This window comes from Sphaeramia orbicularis, chromosome 19 (genome assembly GCF_902148855.1).
Source record: "Sphaeramia orbicularis chromosome 19, fSphaOr1.1, whole genome shotgun sequence".
Taxonomy (NCBI): Eukaryota; Metazoa; Chordata; class Actinopteri; order Kurtiformes; family Apogonidae; genus Sphaeramia; species Sphaeramia orbicularis.
In genome coordinates, this window is record NC_043975.1 from 11,683,756 (window position 1) to 11,702,117 (window position 18,362).

Sequence of the window (18,362 nt, forward strand, 5' to 3'; positions counted from 1 at the left end):
ACTGATTTGGGTTCAGATGCTAGATGTTCAACTTGTTCAATTTATATATATATATATATATATATATATATATATATATATATATATATATATATATATATATATTATTAGCCTACATAGGGGTATTGTTAGTTATGTGGATACACCGGAAAAAATCCAAATCTTACCAAGTGTATTTTTCTCATTTCTAGTCAAAATATCTCATCACACTTAAAATAAGACATAATCACCTAAAGAGTAACTTTTCAGTGAGATTTTAGAACTTATTTTTAGGCAATAGATCTTGAAAATCTTATTTCAAGAAATCTTACCAAGATAATTTTCACTTGTTCCAGTGGCAGATTTTTTTGTTTTTTATATTATTATTTATTTTTTATTCATTTATTCATTTATTTATTTACTTGCTTGAATTAAGCAAAAAAAAAAAAAAAGCCAATGGAAAAAAAAAGTGAAAATTAACTTGGTAAGATTTCTTGAAATTAGGTTTCCAAGATCTGTTGTCTAAAAATAAGTTCTTGTATCTCACTGAAAAGTTACTCTTTAGGTGATTATGTCTTATTTTAAGTGTGATTAGATATTTTGACTAGAAATGGCAAAAATACACATGGCAAGATTTTGATTTTGGCAATGGAAGAGAAGAGCTGTACAAATATTTTTTTTTCAGTTTAAGAGGTTATATAAGGGGAGAAGTGAGAAGCTTTGGAAAAGCATGTAATGAAATAATTTTACTTATGTATTTTGGATTTGTTTTATTTTCATTGACGATCATTTAACCTGTTTACTGTAATAGCTGTAACGGTAACATGTCTGATGTAAGCAGATATTTCTGGAAAGGGGCAGGTATTGTAAGTTTTCTTCATCCTGCTCCTTTCCAATCATTTAGATTGGAATGAATAAATAAAATGAAAATGATTTTTGCAGTGTACTTAAAAAGAAAAGGAGTCCCTCAACTCCCTAGAAAAAGAGGTTCTTAATCTCAATGGGATCTTTCTTTTCTGGTTAAATAAAACAAACAAACAAAAAACATGGGTTTCAAACATGCAGCCCGTGGGCTACAACCAGCTCTCCACAGGGTCCAATCTGAAAATGCAAAAATTGTACTTAAGATATCAAGGGAGTCAAACTCATTTTAGTTCAACAGCCTTATACAGCCCAATATTATGCTTCAGCTTATTATTTACAGATGTATATTACAACTCACAGATCACACTGGATCTTCAAAGGCACAAAACATTTAATAACAGGCAGAATATTGTTAAAATTCCATTTATTTTTCTGAAGACATTTCAGGTTGTATGTGGTTGTTCAGGTTATTCACATTTTGTGTGGATGTGGATGGATAGTTTGCACATGTAAGCATTTTTAATATGTAAATTTTACTTTTTTTAACTCTAAAATAAATGTAAAATTTTGGAGCTGACATCATATCTTGATTATTATGCTATTAAGTGGTCCAACCCAGTTGATATCAAACTGGACTTAAAGTGAAGTGAACTTTTATAAATCTCTTATAGTATCTTATAGTTTCTGAGGAGTACAAAGTAACTGTGGAGACACTGCACTACAACATCTTGTTTATTTAAGACTATTCTTAGTGTTGTAGCCTGTACTGATACAGTTTCATTATAGAGGAAGAGTTCACCATCAAAAGCTAAGCACAAATGGAAATAGTGACCCAGCCTAGTCTTTATGTTCTTATTCACTAAAGAAAGGGTTACATTATATTAAATGCTGATAAATCACTGAGGAAAGGTTACATATAGAGAGCAAAAATCTTTTGCAAGCTGCTTCAAAAATTATTTAGCATAATTCAAGACTTTTGGTTTGATCTAAGCCTTTGTCAGTCTTTGCAAAACTGTTCCAAATGTCTTAACCCCTTCCTATATAGTAGGTGTATTTTTTTTTTTTTTTCTCTAAGAGGATAATGGATTGAAGAGTGAATTCTGAATTTCTTAAAGTTATTGACATCAGCCTTAACCTTAAGACATCAGTGGATCCTGTCTTGGTTAATCCTACAGATGTTTTTAGCTCAGTAGTTCTTATTCTTGCACTTCTTTCCATGTCTGGTTTTCTACGATTAGCCGATTTATTTATTTATTCATTTTTTTTCTTTCTTCTCTCTCTTCTTCTTTCTTTCATGTTTTATTCTTATCCAAGGAAATGTTATTGTACTTTTAGAATGTAAGCCCCTCTTTATGTATTTGGCTGTAACCGTTCAGCATTTCCCTATATCTGTCATTGTTTAACGGGTTTCTTCCAGTATATTAGTACTTCATAATCCATTTGTCCAGGACAACAGATGGAAATTAGCTCCTCTGCTAAATCTGGTCCACGCATCTTGTTCTTTGTAACTAATGCCATTACACACTGTCCTGTAACTAAATAAATAAATAAACCCAAATACAAAGACTTTTCTATCATATGAGCTAGTAGAAATCTTAGAAGGAAAAACAACACACTTGTTGAATCTAAAAAAATGCTTTTTATTACAACATTCCACCAAATACATGCTTTTTTTTTTTCTGTGTAAATGTCATGTATGGTTAAAAACATTAATTCCAGTGAAACATATGAATAGTCTTTCATAAATAACTTATCATTTTTATGGTGTCAGTTTGAGGGCATTTACTGTACAAACATTTACATGTGTTATCATACATAATTTACAGGAATCCTGTGACTGGTACAGAACACTGTTCAAAGGAGAAGCTGCTTGTTTATGTGCATACGCTTTCATGAAAGACCCCTATCAGGAATAACCCTGCATACATTAGCTTTAAACATCGCCCTGTAAATGCTACCTCTTCTCAGCTTCTCGTAATGAGGCCATTAATTTACTTTTCACAAGTCATTATAAAAAACTTTTCTCAAGCACTCAGATTTTAATTGGAATATAAATTTACCCCTACAACATGTGAAATACTGCAAGTGCACTCTCATATCTTCTCAGACAGTCAAAAAGTACATTAGCTGCAGCCGGGATGTTAATTAAATGACAGTATATCAGTTAGGCTATACGATAAACAGTAAAAAGAAATAATCAAACATACAATCTAAGCTCCTATTTTTAATTATTAGCTCTTCTGGCGCAGTTTCTGATCAACGACGCTGCTTTTTTTACACCCAAACTAATTCAACACAGATCTCAATAAACATGCCTCAGAGCTACATATATTTTCAGAAGTAGTGCGATTGTCTTGGCTACAGTGCTGTTAATTATTCTACTTTTTTATTGCTTCTTGACATTTTAAGTGTCATAAATCATTACTGTCCTTGGGATATATTTAAACAGGGGGGTTGTCGTTTTATCTTTAAGATTTGAAGTAAAAATAATAAAGAGGTGTAAGTTATTTAACACATTTTAAATGAGCTGCCTTTTAACCTCACTTGCAGTCAACGCCGCAAAAATAAACATGTCACTTAGGTGATGATACTGGATTCGTCACTGTTTATTCTGTCGGGATGAGCTGTGTCTTCCTCTTTTTCTTTTTTCTTTTTTTTTTTTTTTTGGATTTGTGGAGAGGATTAGATATTTTTGGGGGCTCGGTGTTCCTTATGGTAGATGTCTTTTTTAAAAAAAAGTCTCTTTTCCAGCTAATCCTCAAGTCATTAACATACATCTAAGGCTTCACGGTTTTGAAGAAGACTCAGCGTATCATCAGATAAAATTAATTTTTTCTTTTTTTATTTTGTGCCAAGTTATTTGTCAAATTATTTCTTTTTAGATCTGAAGCTGACAATATTAATCTTGTGTCAAACAAGCTTTAAACTTTCAGTTATGATCACCACGAGTTGTTAATTTTTAATCAATCAGCTACAGGAGTGGGTTTGTCTCATCATAAATAATACAACAATAATGGGTGCATATTTTTAGATCTGCATAATGTATAGCTTGTTATGTATTATAATCAGGAATAATGTGGCCTATTTAACATACATTTAGTTAAATTACTCATAATAGCTCCCTTATTAGTAAATAGCACACAAATACAGTACTGGACAGTTCACCATGAACCACTTTAAAAGTTTGCATAGAAACCTCTCACACCTGCCTAAATACTTTATATAAGAAAACATGATCTGAATAATATTTTTAATCTTGAAGCTGGTTCTTCCATGAGTGTTTCTCGCTGTCGCTGGTTCAGTCGATGTACTGCGATAACCACCGAAAACCTTCCCCGTAGCCTTGTTTTTTCAACACGCTGCACATGAAAACCTCCAGCGGCCGGACATTATTCAGATCCTTCAAGGAGACGTTTCCCTGTAAAACCAGAAAGGATATGTGAATGTGAACGCGGCACTCTCTCGCTGTGTTCGCTGAGGTCTTGAAGTATCGGGGGCATTTTTTTTTTTTTTTTTTGGACAGCCGGTTTCATGAAGTCGGAGCTGATCTGAGTCGATTCATTCAACTCAGGAGTTCAAGTGAACGTGTGCTCCGAGTTGAGTGTGTGCTCGGGCAATAAAAAAAACCTGCTGTTCAGAGGAGCTGTGAGAACAAGATTCACCATGGCAACAAATAATCAAAAGCTCCATGATTCAATGGAAATAAAACTATGAACTGTATCCATAGGTGTCTCAAAACAATTAGCAGCCGTAGATAAAGAACCTAAGTACGTGAAAATCTAAGTAGTAGCATAAATGGCTTAATTTAAATACAAATTATAAATGAATAGAGGCTATATTTATTCAGATCGAACCTGATGTGACTTAAAGAAAAGACAGCATCTAAAAGCACCAAAAAATAGTACAAACCCACTAACAGCATCCAATAAGTGTCATGATTTTAATACTTTCAGGTCATAACTGGAAATGTTGTATTTGTTTCTTTTATATGTTCTTATTCTCTAAAGATATCTAGCTAACTATTAATGGAATTGTAAAGATAAAGGATTAAAAAGAAAAGGAAAAATCCATCTTCTACAGAGCTGCCTGCTTTAATATGTACAAAGGGTGAACGTGATAAAATATAGCATCAGCCTACACATTTTCAGTCAATATTGCTTCCGTGATTTTTTTCCATGTAATTTAGTGGCATGTTGTTAATTACTGTTTCTATTCTGGAAAAAAAATCAGTAGGGAGTGAAATAAACCAACAGGACTGACTGAAATGAAACATCTATTTTATATGTAAATAAGCAAGTACTGTACATTAAAATGTTCATTTAAGCTGCAACATTATGCTGTATAACATGAGAACTAAATTAAAAACTTAATTATCTGGTCTATAAAATGTCAGGAGATGGTTAAAAAGTATTTCCCGAAGCCTAAGCTGACATCCTCAAATGTCTTACTTACTGTCTAAAGATTTACTGTCACAGAGGTATCAAGAAACCCGAAAAGAAGGAGCTGGAATTGAACTGATTATTGAAATAGATGTCAGTGAATTTAATACTGAACCACTGATATTGATTAATCTTATTGTCGTGGACAAAATTATTAGACCACCCTTGTTTTCTTCAATTTCTTGTTCATTTTAATGCCTGGTACAACTAAAGGTACATTTGTTTGGACAAATATAATGATAACAAAAATAGCTCATAGTAGTTTAATTTCAGAGCTGATATCTGTCCATTTTCCATGGTTTTCTTGATAATAACCAAAATCATTTAAGTTCTTACGTCAATAGCTATGGCATTGTACTGCCAAAAACAGTGCTTTTAGGCATTCCATGTTTTCTTTTCTGTCTGTTTTAGTCACATGATACACACAGGAGTTAGTACTGGATTGCATAACTATTGTTTTTGTTGACTTTTGATGGTCTAATAATTTTTTCCGTGGCCTTTACCTCAAATACTGCTCTACCGTTTATATGTGTATAAATACTTACCTGCCTCACTGGGAAAAAATCCAAATCTTACCAAGTGTATTTTTGTCATTTCTAGTCAAAATATCTCATCACACTTACAATAAGACATAATCACCTAAAGAGAAAATTGTCAGTGATATAAGAACTTATTTTTAGACAACAGATCTTGAAAACCTTATTTCAAGAAATCTTACCAAGATAATTTTCACTTTCATTGGCAGATTTTTTTGCTTAATTCAAGATTTTTTGGGTTAATTCAAGCAAAAAAAAAAAATCTGCCAGTGGAACAAGTGAAAATTATCTTGGTAAGATTTCTTGAAATAAGATTTTCAAGATCTATTGTCTAAAAATAAGTTCTTATATCTCACTGAAAAGTTCCTCTTTAGGTGATTATATGTCATTTTAAGTGTGATGAGATATTTTGACTAGAAATGAGAAAAACACACTTGGTAAAGTTTTGATTTTTGTAGTGATACAGTACCCTCCCTCCCTCCCTTTTCTGTCTGTCTTCCTCTTTTTTTCATAATGGGGAGGTTAACCAAGCCCCTGGACCTGTGAAGAGTCCTCCCCAGTTACAATCCTGGTCGTCGTTGCAAACATCCAGTTCTATTTGTCATAAATAAACACTAATTTCCTCCATTTGAGGCTGTGGTCCTTACTCATGAAACTATATTTTAGACTTTTTTAACAGTTCATGTGCAGGTGAATTGTGCTGAAAGTCTGACAGTTGTGAACATCACTGCTGACAAAAAAAAATAATGAAAATACACAGACTTGATTGCGAGCTGAGAGTAAATCTATTTTCCATAATATATGTGTGTGTGATGATGATAAGACTCCAGTTCAGATTAATGACTACAGCATCTGAATGGTAAAGTTGTAAGTTTTATCAAACTAATATAAAATTACATGCCTGAATACAATGTGTCTGTCTTAAGATGAACACTAATGAATGTGTCTGCATATACATTGCGTTACTGTCAGTCTGAATGAGGAAATGAAGCAGCGTGTCAGACAGCAGGAGGGGAGGAGACACACAGAAAATCAGGGCTTGTTAGAGAAAATCTGCCAGTAAGCGGGTTCAGTTCACAGAGGTTGTTGCTATGGTAACAGATACTTGGTGAAACTGAAAACCCCAAGTTTCCATCAACCCCCGTGTCAAGAAGTTCTGTGTTTTCACTTTCTGAAACAGGACCCGTTGTAAATAAGCATGGATGACGTGTTTACCTTTCCGGTGACCTGCCCGTCAAGAGCAAACGCTCCTCTCAGACCTCCTTCACTTATGGCTTCTGGACGGTCGATCTTATTACCTAACACCAACACTGGTACGTTGACTATGGTCTCGTCTGAAAGGAGAGCCTGCAAATGAAAGACTTATCAGGAATCTGCTCTTAAACTGGAAGATTTTTTTTTTAAGGCGTCTGGTCAAATTTCAGCCCTTACATTCACATAAATTACAGTCAAACAGGTCTCATAGTTATTGAGCTGAACCAGTTCATTTCAATGTTTCAAACCTAATGTTCCATTTCCATTAGTCCATGACTAATGTTTCTAATACTGACTTTCAAGCTGCTACAGCTCATACCTGAACCCCTCCACCCATGAATATGGAATGTTTTTATTACCCCATCCACGAGGCAAGGGGTATTATTTTTGGTTCAGTTTGTTAACACTCTAGCAACAAAACTATTGGGTGAATTCATACCAGAATAGATGTCAGTACATTTTGGGAAAAGTAGGTCAAAGTTAAAAAAATTTTTATGAATTTTTAACCCCCCCTATTTACTTAAAATGGGCGAAATTGCATGTTTGTAGCAGCAAAACTATTGGCTGAATTCATACCAAATTGGGTTTATAGATTCCCAGTGACCCAGAATGGATCTCATTACATTTTGGGAACAGTAGGTCAGAGTTAAAATTCTTTTATGAATTTTTTAAAATCTTCTTACTTATAATGGACAAACTATGTGCGAGGGGCAGGGTTTGTTGGGCCTGGCACCACTTGTTTTGAAGTTTTTCTGTTTCCTGTTTTATGTTGAAAGTGTAGGTATCTCACATGATTGTCTAATGCAAGGGTGTCAGACACGTGGCCCGTGGGTCAAATCTGGCCTGTCAAAGGTTCCTATCTAGCTCACGGGATGAATTTGCAAAGTGCAAAAATAACACCGAAGATACTGAGAATCAAGGGTGTCGAACTCGTTTTAGTTCTGCATCCAGACCAATGTGATCACAAGTAAAACAATAGTATAATAATCTGTGAATAACGACTACTACAAGTTTTCTTCATGGTTTGATGTGGAAAAAAATAACACTATGAAAATATTTCATTTACAAACCTGAAATGGGTAATTTTACGAATATTCTGCCTGTTACTAAGTGTTTTGTGTAGTTGTGGATCCACTGTGATCTGTAAGTTGTGTTAATAATAAGCTGAGACGTAATATTGTAGAATTTGTCCTATTTTAGTTTCAAACTCCAAAATTTTAATGACATTAAGCCTGTTATTTATTTATTTGTTTATTTCAAATATAACATTAAAGCCAAACAACAAAAGGTTTATGTAAAAAAGTCAAACATTCGAAAAGGACCAAATGTTTGTGTAATATCGTGTAACGCACATGTACAAATGATAAGTTGAGGCATAATATTGTTAAAATGTGGCTTTTTTCAGGTTATTCAGAAGTTTTTTTGTGAAATGTAGATATTTTCATATTTTAATTTTTTTTTTTTTTTTTGCACTAAAACAAAGACAGAACAACTTGTCATTATTTATAGACTGTTATTCTATTATTTTACTCATCAAATTGGACTGGATTTGGTCTCTGGATGAAAATGAGTTTGACACCCTGGTCTAATGTGTTAACCTGTGTCGTGTTATCACTTGTGTACACACACCCCATGTCTTCCCTGTGTTCCTCATATGTTTGTCTTGTGTTTCCCTCGTCTACGAAACCTCCTCGTGTTCCTCTGGCTCTGGGTTGATTGTTTTGAACTGGCTTTTGACCTTGGATTTTTCCTGCCTTGTTTTGTTTGACCATGTTTGGACCTGTTTTCTGAGTTCTTGGATTAAAGAGCTGGATTGTGCACTTCAATTTGTTTGCCTGCAGCCTTCTCTCTGCATCTGGGTCTCAGCCTGTATTGTTACAGAATGATTGTCAGAGGCTCCACTCGTTCCATTTTCCGTTATGATAGAACGATCAACGCTAATTACACATTTGACAGATTCTTTACAAAGATTTCCAAAGCAAATATGTCAATATTACTTGTCAGAAGACCTTTTAGTGTCAGATTTCAAGATTAATGATCAATTTTAAGGAGAATTTAATGTAGAATGTAAGGATTTGCAGTCACCCTGTTAACACACTCAAAGGCATCAGTCATTTTTCATCTCAGCTTACATCCAGTTCAGTCTTAGATTCTGTGAGTCTGTCGTGATCTGCACAGTCTACGAGGAAGACGACTCCGTTCACAGCCGGCAGGTAGTTCTTCCACACTCTTCGAGCTAAAAAGATACAAGAAAAACAAACTCTGTGAACTCGGTGTTCTTTTCTGCAGGTCAACATCGTGTCACTAGGGCTGCACTATTTTGGCCAAAAATAAAATCCCAATTTTTACCTCTAAAAACTCTATTTTCAATTTTGATTTCTGGGTAAAACTACAAAAGAGAACAGAAGTTGGCATGTTGTTTTCATGTGCAGCCCGCAATGTAACACACTGCTCCCACTCTGGCGTGTGGTGATGTTTGAGGTGTTGAAATAAGTTGGTTGTGCTGCTGTCTCTGACAGATACCGCCTTCAGGCAGAGTTTGCAGCGAGGAACGGTTTGGTCTTTATCTGAAACTTCGAAGCCGTACCAATTCCACACAACTGACTTGCTTTGCTATAGCAAATGCTGTTTGTTTACTGGTGTGTGGAGACCGCTGTCACAGTTAGCAGGAGGAGCCTGTGGTAGCCCGGGGGCATAAGAGAGATGAAATCCGATTCGACAATTACCCTTTTTTAAACATTGTCCTAATTAAATAATCCAATTTTGATTTACAACTAGTGCAGCCCTACATGTCACACAGCACATTTAGTGATTTTATAAATAAAATGTATTGTTTCTATAAGACATTCATTCATCAAATCTGAATTAACCCTATAAAGCCTGAACCATTAAATCATTGACAGAAAACTTCAGAAACTGGAGCCTTTATTGGTCCATCTGAACAACCAAAAACATTTTTTTTTCAAATCGCAATTTCTATATGTTTCAATTTTGTATCATATTTGATACATCTGGTCTCAATGCTCAAATATTATAACAAAAACATACTATAACACAAACATGTCTAAGAAATTGGTAATTCCTTTTCAAAATTGTCAAAGTTCTGCCTCCTTCCTCATTAATGACAATCTTGTAGTGTCACTGGTAAGGCCTCTGGTGAACAAATTCCTCCCCCCTGGTGGATTATATGTGTATTACATGTGTCTAATTGTATACATAAGGTTTTTCCAAGAAGAAAAATATCACACTGATCATGCACAGGGCTTCAAAACTCATGTATTAAATATGATACGTTTGGCGTCATAGGGTTGTCAGTTGTATGAAGACCTCACCTTGTACGTGTCCTCCCAGATCAAATGTTGTAAATGTCATGCCTCCGATTGTCAGCTCCTCTGAAGCTTTGAGAAAAAAAGAAAAAAGTTAAAACTCTCTTTTCATGCCAACGACTATTTGACAGAAAACAGGGCTATAAATGTGGAAGTTATAATCCAGTGGTGTATAGAGAGATTTTTCACCACAGTTCAGCTGGTATCACAGTACGCATGAATCCACTATACAGACTATGTGAGTGACATCACAGTAGTGGAAGGCACAGCAGTTACCACCCACTGAGTGGAAGAAAGACTGAGTGGCACCGTTTGCTTTCAGCTTGAATGCTGCCAAAAAAAAAACACGTACAAAACGGGAAAGAGCTATTGTGTGACTGCCTATAAAAAAAAAATACATTCAACAAAAAATCATTCAACGAGCAATCTTTACAGACTGACGAAAACTAAAGGAAAGAATAGGAAATAGATCGCTGCAATCCCCCAAGAGGTGGCTTTCCAGTTGCTGTTCTGTGTTAGGTTTGTTTTTCCCCATAAAATCACAGCTTTAAATTACATACTGTATTGATTCCTCCTCAATTAAAATGATATTTGTTTTGTGTCTATCTCCGGCATCGAAATCAGGTTCATGTAAATGATAGGAAACGTGATTGCTGGCCACATGTCAATGTTCATCGACCACAGTTTGTTGTTTTGTTTTTGTTTTTTTGAGCTGTAAGAATAACTGTCCAACTATCTTTAATATAAGCAGATATACCTTTATGTTCCTCCCAGTTAGAGTTGGAAAATGAATTGATAATGTTATATATTATACTTTGTACATTGTAACATGATAATATTTCCTGGAGAACACTGAATATGATTATTTCAGTAGAAAATGTTGGTCTTTGTGATTCATATTGTTTCCACAGGCAAATAAAACACAATATTTCTGTGCTTTGCTGTTTAAGTTAATTTTAGTTCTGAATATTCAGATTTAATCATTAATACTGTTTTAAATCTACATCTGGATTTCTGACATAACTATCTTTTACATCATTTCCATCTTGCTGAGCTCATTTTCTTTATTTTGCTTTGATGGTTCTGTATTTGTGATTTATTGCTTGAACAAAATAAGAATGAACAAAATCAGAAACTAAAGGTATGTTTTCGTCTTGTTTCTTTTACACTGATTTTTATCATTTGTGATTTACTGATATTATTTTGCTATATATTATTTAACCATCTGATTTGTTAGACATTAACCAAAAAAATCAGCCTTTAAACTGTAAAGAAATAATGCTTTGACATTTATCGTGATAATTATTTATACTGCCATCTATATGTTCATCTGCAATAATAACATTATCATGCAACTATAGAAGTGAGAACATTATATTAAAACTAAACAAGAATAAGACTTTATGGAGATTAAAACACTACATTTGTAAATATAATGCTAGGACATCACTTCACTGTCTCCTTACTTGGATGCAGTGTCGGTACATGCTGGCCCAGTCGGTCATCTTTCAACATGTGCAGAAGTGTCGTTTTACCAGCATTGTCCAGGCCCAGGAAAACCAGCTTCCCGCTCTTTTTGTACAGACCTGCAAGACACAAAATCGTGAATTTTGCAATGATTGAGCCTCTTAAACCCTCAAATATAATAAATAACATTAACATTGAGTTTTACCATTACTTTTGTCACAGAACTTTAACATGTAAATGATCTCAGCACAGTATGGCTTGTACAAATTTGACTTAAAGGAGTGATATTTTGCTTTTTTAAATGGAATTATGCGTTTTATAACATTTCCCTGTGGTCTACATAAACTGTAAATGCTATGCTCGGGTCTGAATTCTTCATTAATTCAACTCCACAGGTCCATCTTGAACCCTATTTCTGAGTAATGACACCAGAAAGGTCGTTTTTAACACTGGCCCTTTAAATCCACATGACCCCGCCCCCTTCCAGGTTGTTGACAGTGCACTCTGTGCCATTAACACAACCAACAACTGAACATTTTAGGTAATCGGCTCAAAGTGTGGACATATTTTCAGTATGGACTACAACCGCTGCTGCTGATAAACAATTATGTCATACTTGGAGAAATGTTTGTTGGAAGTCTTGACCTTATAGGTGCAAATGTCATGATGTAGCTAGTAATAAAACGTAACAGGAATGGAAACGGGTTGTAGAAATCCACTCAATTTTTGCTGGAATGAATATGAAGATAGCTTTACAGCACCTGGAGGGTTCAAATTTAAACTTTTTGAATTATTAGGGTCCAAATACCCAAATACATGTACCAAAGCCTAATAAAAGTGGGTTTAGCAAAATATGACCCCTTTAATACCATCTGTATCCTTCTTTAAGTATTTTCTGTTTATAAACTACAGATGGTCTTGCTGCATTACCACAGAGAGCATTGTCTTGTAAAATATGTTGTTGTTTTTTTTTTCCACTAACTGAAGAAGGTGCTTACCCAAGAACTGTAAGACACTGCTGAAGCCTCTGTAGATCCAGTCAAATAAAAACGACATCTTGATGGTCTTTGCCTGAAACAAGAAAAAGATCAATAATTATTACACTGTTTATCCTTGTTGATTATATTCTTCATGGCTGATCGCTTCATATACCAGTAACATGGACTGAGTGGTGAAATGAAGCAATCGATTTTAATGCTTGCCATTACTAATGCACTTTTGATGCGAGTGGCAGGAAGTATAAGGATAATACGATTTCAGCCATCACAGTAAAACAAATCAAGTGGATATTTTCATAGCAAAGATCCCTTTTTTTTTTTTTTTATTACAGTCCCATCCAGTATGGAAACAGTGACAGTTTTTTAAAGAAAATCTGCAAGTTTGGAAGAGAAGACATGCTGAAAATGAAATTGCTGAATCTTAATGCTTGTTTTCAGATAAACTTTTACAGCATTAGATTTTTGCAAGTGGAAGAAAGTGGTGGATTAGTAGGGCTGTGTATTGGCAAGAATCTGGCGATACGATACAAATCACAATACTCGGATCACGATACGATATATAACAATATATGATGATACTGTTAAAAAGGCAATTTTTTGTTTCTTTCTCTTTTTTAAATGATTATTTCCGTGAAGAATTAAATTACACCAGAAATATACACAAATACTAAACACATTTTTATTTGATCAGAACAGGATCTAATGCTATATCACAAATGTTCCTGTGTTAAAACTTAAATTATGTTTTACAGACATTACAGTTTAAGATCCTGTTCCAATGTTCATATTCTATTAGTTCAGAACTAACATTGGAATATTATTTTTGTGCAATCCCAACAAAGGAGCGAAACATTATTTAATTAAAGAATGTTAAATAGTAATAAAAAATTAATAAAGAAAAACAAAAATGAACCTCCACAATACCTGCATTTGAATAAATACCTAAAAATATCAATACAGTACTTTTTAATATCGATATAGTATTGTGAAATGAAATATTGCGATATATTGCAGAACCAATATTTTCTTACACCCCTATGGATTACAATATTCTAATGGCAAGGATGGGTGCAAAATTTACTCATAATAATTCCGCACCCATTTTTTACTTTAATATGTATTATTTTGTTGCAGAGACCAAATGCATTCCTTTAAAGAAAGATGAAACATATCAATATTTCATTAACAGAAGAACATGCTGCAGGTTTTGCCGGATCATCTTCAAAATTGGGCAGTGTTTGAAGATCTAGAATGTAAAATACAGTGAATACAGTCGCTGAAAAAATTATTAGACCATCAAAAGTCATCAAAAACAACGGCTATGCATTAAGTACTAACTCCTGTGTGCATCATTTGACTAAAACAGAGAAAAGAAAACATGGAATGCCTAAAAGTACTGTTTTTGTCAGTACAATGCCATAGATATCTTCACAGGTTCAGGCTCAGTTAACCCCCCCATTATGAAAAAAAGAGGAGGACAGACAGAAAAGGGAGGGAGGGAGGGTACTGTATCACTACAAAAATCTAAACCTTACCAAGTGTCTATTTTCTCATTTCTGGTCAAAATATCTCATCACACTTAAATGAGACACAATCACCGAAAGAGTAACTTTTCAGTGAGATGTGAGAACTTATTTTTAGACAATAGTTCTTGAAAATCTTATTTCAAGAAATCTTACCAAGATAATTTTCACTTGTTCCATTGGCAGAATTTTTTTTTTTGTTTGAATTAACAAAAAAAATCTTGAATTAAGCAAAAAAAAAAATCTGCCAATGAAAGTGAAAATTATCATGGTAAGATTTCTTGAAATAAGGTTTTCAAGATGTATTGTCTAAAAATAAGTTCTTATATCTCACTGAAAAGTTACTCTTCAGGTGATTATGTCTTATTTTAAGTGTGATGAGATATTTTGACTAGAAATGACAAAAATACACTTGGTGAGATTTGGATTTTTTCCCAGTGAGGCAGGTAAGTATTTAAACACATGTAAACGATAGAGCAGTGTTTGAGGTAAAGGTCACGGAAAAAATTATTAGACCATCAAAAGTCAACAAAAACAATAGTTATGCAATCCAGTACTAACTCCTGTGTGTATCATGTGACTAAAACAGACAAAAGAAAACATGGAATGCCTAAAACCACTGTTTTTATCAGTACAATGCCAGATATTGCTGTAAGAAATGAAGTGATTTTAGTTTTTATCTAGAAAACCATGGAAAATTGATAGGTATCAGCTCTGAAATTAAACTCTTATGAGCTATTTTTGTTGTTATCCATGTATTTGTTCAAACAAATGTTTCTTTAGTTGGACCAGGTATTAAAATGACCCAGAATTTGAAGAAAACAAGGGTGGTCTAAAAAAATTTTCCACGACTGTACATGGTTAAAGAGTACATGAACGCCATGCAATGCTGAGTATTACGTGTACATAGATTACCTACACCGTGCATTTTCTAATATGGATGGACATGATGCACAACACGTGTATCTGGAAAGTTCCAATAAAATGAACACTATTTCGTTTTTCAATTTCATTAAACCCTGTAACAGTTTCTAAGCTTTGACAGCAACTTCACTGACGAATTAAGGTGAAAAAAACGATTAAATCATTCGTTAGCTTCTATTAAGACATCTCTTTTAAAAGCGGTATACCCGTCGTTTGTCCTCAAATATACAATACAGACATTTAGTTTATTATATTGCATCTGCTGTAACATATGTTGTTAAGGACGTCTTTTTAACATGTTTCTAGTTTGTGTAATTACACCTGACATAACGTTGGTTAGCTAGTTAGCATTAGCATGTTAGCTAACGTCGACTTGTTCACTTTCTGGACTCGGGACTATTTGGTTTAACCTGGGGGACGTCTGACAAAGCACCAACAGCGCAAATTATTATTATGAATGTTGTGAGTAGTATAGTGTCACCTGTTTATTTAGTTTTGACATTACCGTTTAGCTAGCTGACTTACCAGACGGCACGGACCAGTAGTGAGCTCTCGGTAGTATCGGTGGTATCCTTGGAGACAGTCAATCAGCGTCAGCCTTTTATTCTTCTACTACTTAAATTCGGGTGCGTTTGAATCCATCTTGTTTATACTAGCGCCCTCTTTGACGGACACTGCTTGTATTTCACTTCAGTGACTTTCCCAAGGCCTCCTCTGGGATCTGATGCATAAAACTGTCTAGTTCAGGGCCACATTCAGCTAAATTTGATCTGCAGGGGCCGGACCAGTAAAAAAAAATAACATAAATAATATATAAATAATGACAACTCCAATTTTTGTCTTGTTTTTGAGGGTAAAGAAAAAAAACATTAACCCTTTCATGCATAGTGGTTCACTACAGTGGACAGTTACTCTCCAGATCTTCTCTTATATATTAACCCTTTCATGCATGAATTATGAAAACCTTAATCAAGATTTTTTTCCCCTGTTTTTATTCTTCTTTAGGCATGAAAAAACAATGCGATAGAATTTTTTTAATGAATCTATTTTCATTAAGTTACAAAAATGTCCACTCCAGCTGGACAGCATACGTTTAATTTTTGAAGCCAAAGGGAAACATTATTTAAAACCCATCATCATAAAGTGATAGACTGTGTTTAAAACTATGAAATAAAAACATTTTTAATGCAGCTAATCTGATGTTTTCTCATATTTTTAATACTAGTTATGGAGATAATACACACACAAAAAAAACTTTTTGTTTGAGAAAATTATCATTTGATTTCCTCTCAAACTGTTAGTGCAGATCAGTTTATCAAGAACAGCAGAGTTCCATTAATGGTCTGAATGTCAGTGTAGATGATGCATGAGCGTCCACTGTGTTGGCTGATATCTCCTGTGACCCAGGAAAGTGAAAATCTTTAGCTTTTTTACATTAAACAGTCATCTTGATTGGAAACTGCATAATACAAGTTTTTTCAGATACATTTTAAAAATTATTTTCATTTATGTATTTTTTAATGCAATGTCCTTTGTAATGAACAGCATTTTTTTTATTAAAACTGTCAAACTTTAGTACCCTACAGAGGACAAAAATGCACTGCTGGGTCTGAGGAGGACATGGAATTAAAACAACCATGAACATACAAGAGAACAGCTGGAGAATATCTGTCCGCTGGAGTGACCACTGTGCATGAAAGGGTTAATGGACTTTGTTGTTTTAGTTCCATATCAGCCAACACAGTGGACGCTTATGCATCATCCCATAATACACTGTAATTCATACGATTACTGTTGATAAACCTGATCTGCAGTAATGTGTTAAATCAATTAATTGTTATTACACTGTAATCAACAGTTTTCTTAATCAAAAAAGGTTGTTTTTTTCTGCATATTGTCCTGCATGAAGTTAGTAATAACTAGTATTAGAGTATGTTAAAATGTGAGAAAACATCAGATTAGCTGCATGAAAAGTGTTTTTTATTCATAGTTTTCACGCAGTTTATCACTTTCTGATGATGGGTTTTAAAGACATGTTTTTTGCTTCAAAAATTGGCATCCAGCTGAGTGGACATTTTTGTAACGCCATGAAAAATAGGTTCATAAAAAAATTTCAATCGCATTGTTTTTTTCATGCCTAAAGAAGAATAAAAACACTCAGGAAAAAAACTCAACTCAGGTTCTCATAATTCATGCATGAAAGGGTTAAATTATGAAAATACTTACTTTTATAAACTATCCAAACAAAAAAGATGTGAATAACCTGAAAAAAATTAAATTTCTTGAGAAAAATAAGGGCAATCTTAACAATATTCTGCCTCATCTTATCATTTCTACATGTGCATTATGGATCAGATCTACAAAGACACTAAACTCTGAGGACAGCATGCAGAAACATAGTTAAAATTGTGCTTAATTTTTCTTTAGACATTTCAGGTTGTTCATATTTGTTCAGGTTATTCACAATTTTATTGTTACAGGATACTTTGTAAATGTAAATATTTTCATAATTAATGTAATGTTATTTTTTGCACTAAAACAAAGAAACAAATTTGAAGTTGTTAATTCAAGATTTGTTGCTTAATTCAAGATTTTTTGCTGAATTTTAGATTTTGTTTTTGACTTAATTGAATTTTTTTTTTTTTTCGCTTACTTCAACATTTTTTCCTTAATTCAAGCTAATTAAATTTTTTTTTTCTTAATTCGATTCAAGACTGTGAAATTTTTGACTTTGCAAAAACATTCCAAGGGCCGGACCGGACTCTTTGGCTCCCGGGCCGCATGTTTGGCACCCCTGGTCTAGTTGTTCACTATCTTCAAGTAAAACTGATTTACCTTTAATTATAGGTTAATTAATTAGTTGTATGATAGAAAAATCTTGTTTTGAGGGCATCATTCACTCCAGAGGAGAACACACATTTTCTGGGGAAAAAAAAAAACAGTTTCAGTAAGATTTTCAGGAAATGTTTAGGTATTGAATAATTTTTCAAATATATTCTTAAAAAAAGTGATGAATCAAGAAAATTTACCAGACTATTATTTAGCAGCCATT

General features: G+C 33.8%; 1 protein-coding gene across 1 annotated transcript; it reads right to left on the reverse strand.

Moving 5' to 3' along the window:
• Positions 1-2,467: 2,467 nt before the first annotated feature.
• Positions 2,468-15,912, reverse strand: sar1aa (secretion associated, Ras related GTPase 1Aa). The gene is made up of 7 exons (XM_030121467.1): positions 15,836-15,912; positions 12,864-12,936; positions 11,865-11,984; positions 10,405-10,470; positions 9,205-9,308; positions 7,034-7,165; positions 2,468-4,261 (listed from the first exon to the last, which is right to left on the reverse strand). The coding sequence occupies exons 2-7, from the start codon at positions 12,919-12,921 to the stop codon at positions 4,142-4,144; spliced, it is 600 nt and encodes a 199-aa protein (XP_029977327.1). The 5' UTR covers positions 12,922-12,936; positions 15,836-15,912; the 3' UTR covers positions 2,468-4,141.
• Between the last annotated feature and the right edge of the window lie 2,450 nt (positions 15,913-18,362).

What these genes read in the sequence shown, in the direction of transcription:
- sar1aa (XM_030121467.1), bottom strand. Translation starts at nt 12,921, where the DNA reads ATGTCGTTTTTATTTGACTGGATCTACAGAGGCTTCAGCAGTGTCTTA. An exon ending in TCTGGGAGGACACGTACAAG is followed by an intron (nt 9,309 to 10,404) that starts GTGAGGTCTTCA and finishes GTATCTTTTTAG; the next exon opens with CTCGAAGAGTGTGGAAGAAC. An exon ending in AATCTAAGACTGAACTGGAT is followed by an intron (nt 7,166 to 9,204) that starts GTAAGCTGAGAT and finishes TTTCATTTGCAG; the next exon opens with GCTCTCCTTTCAGACGAGAC.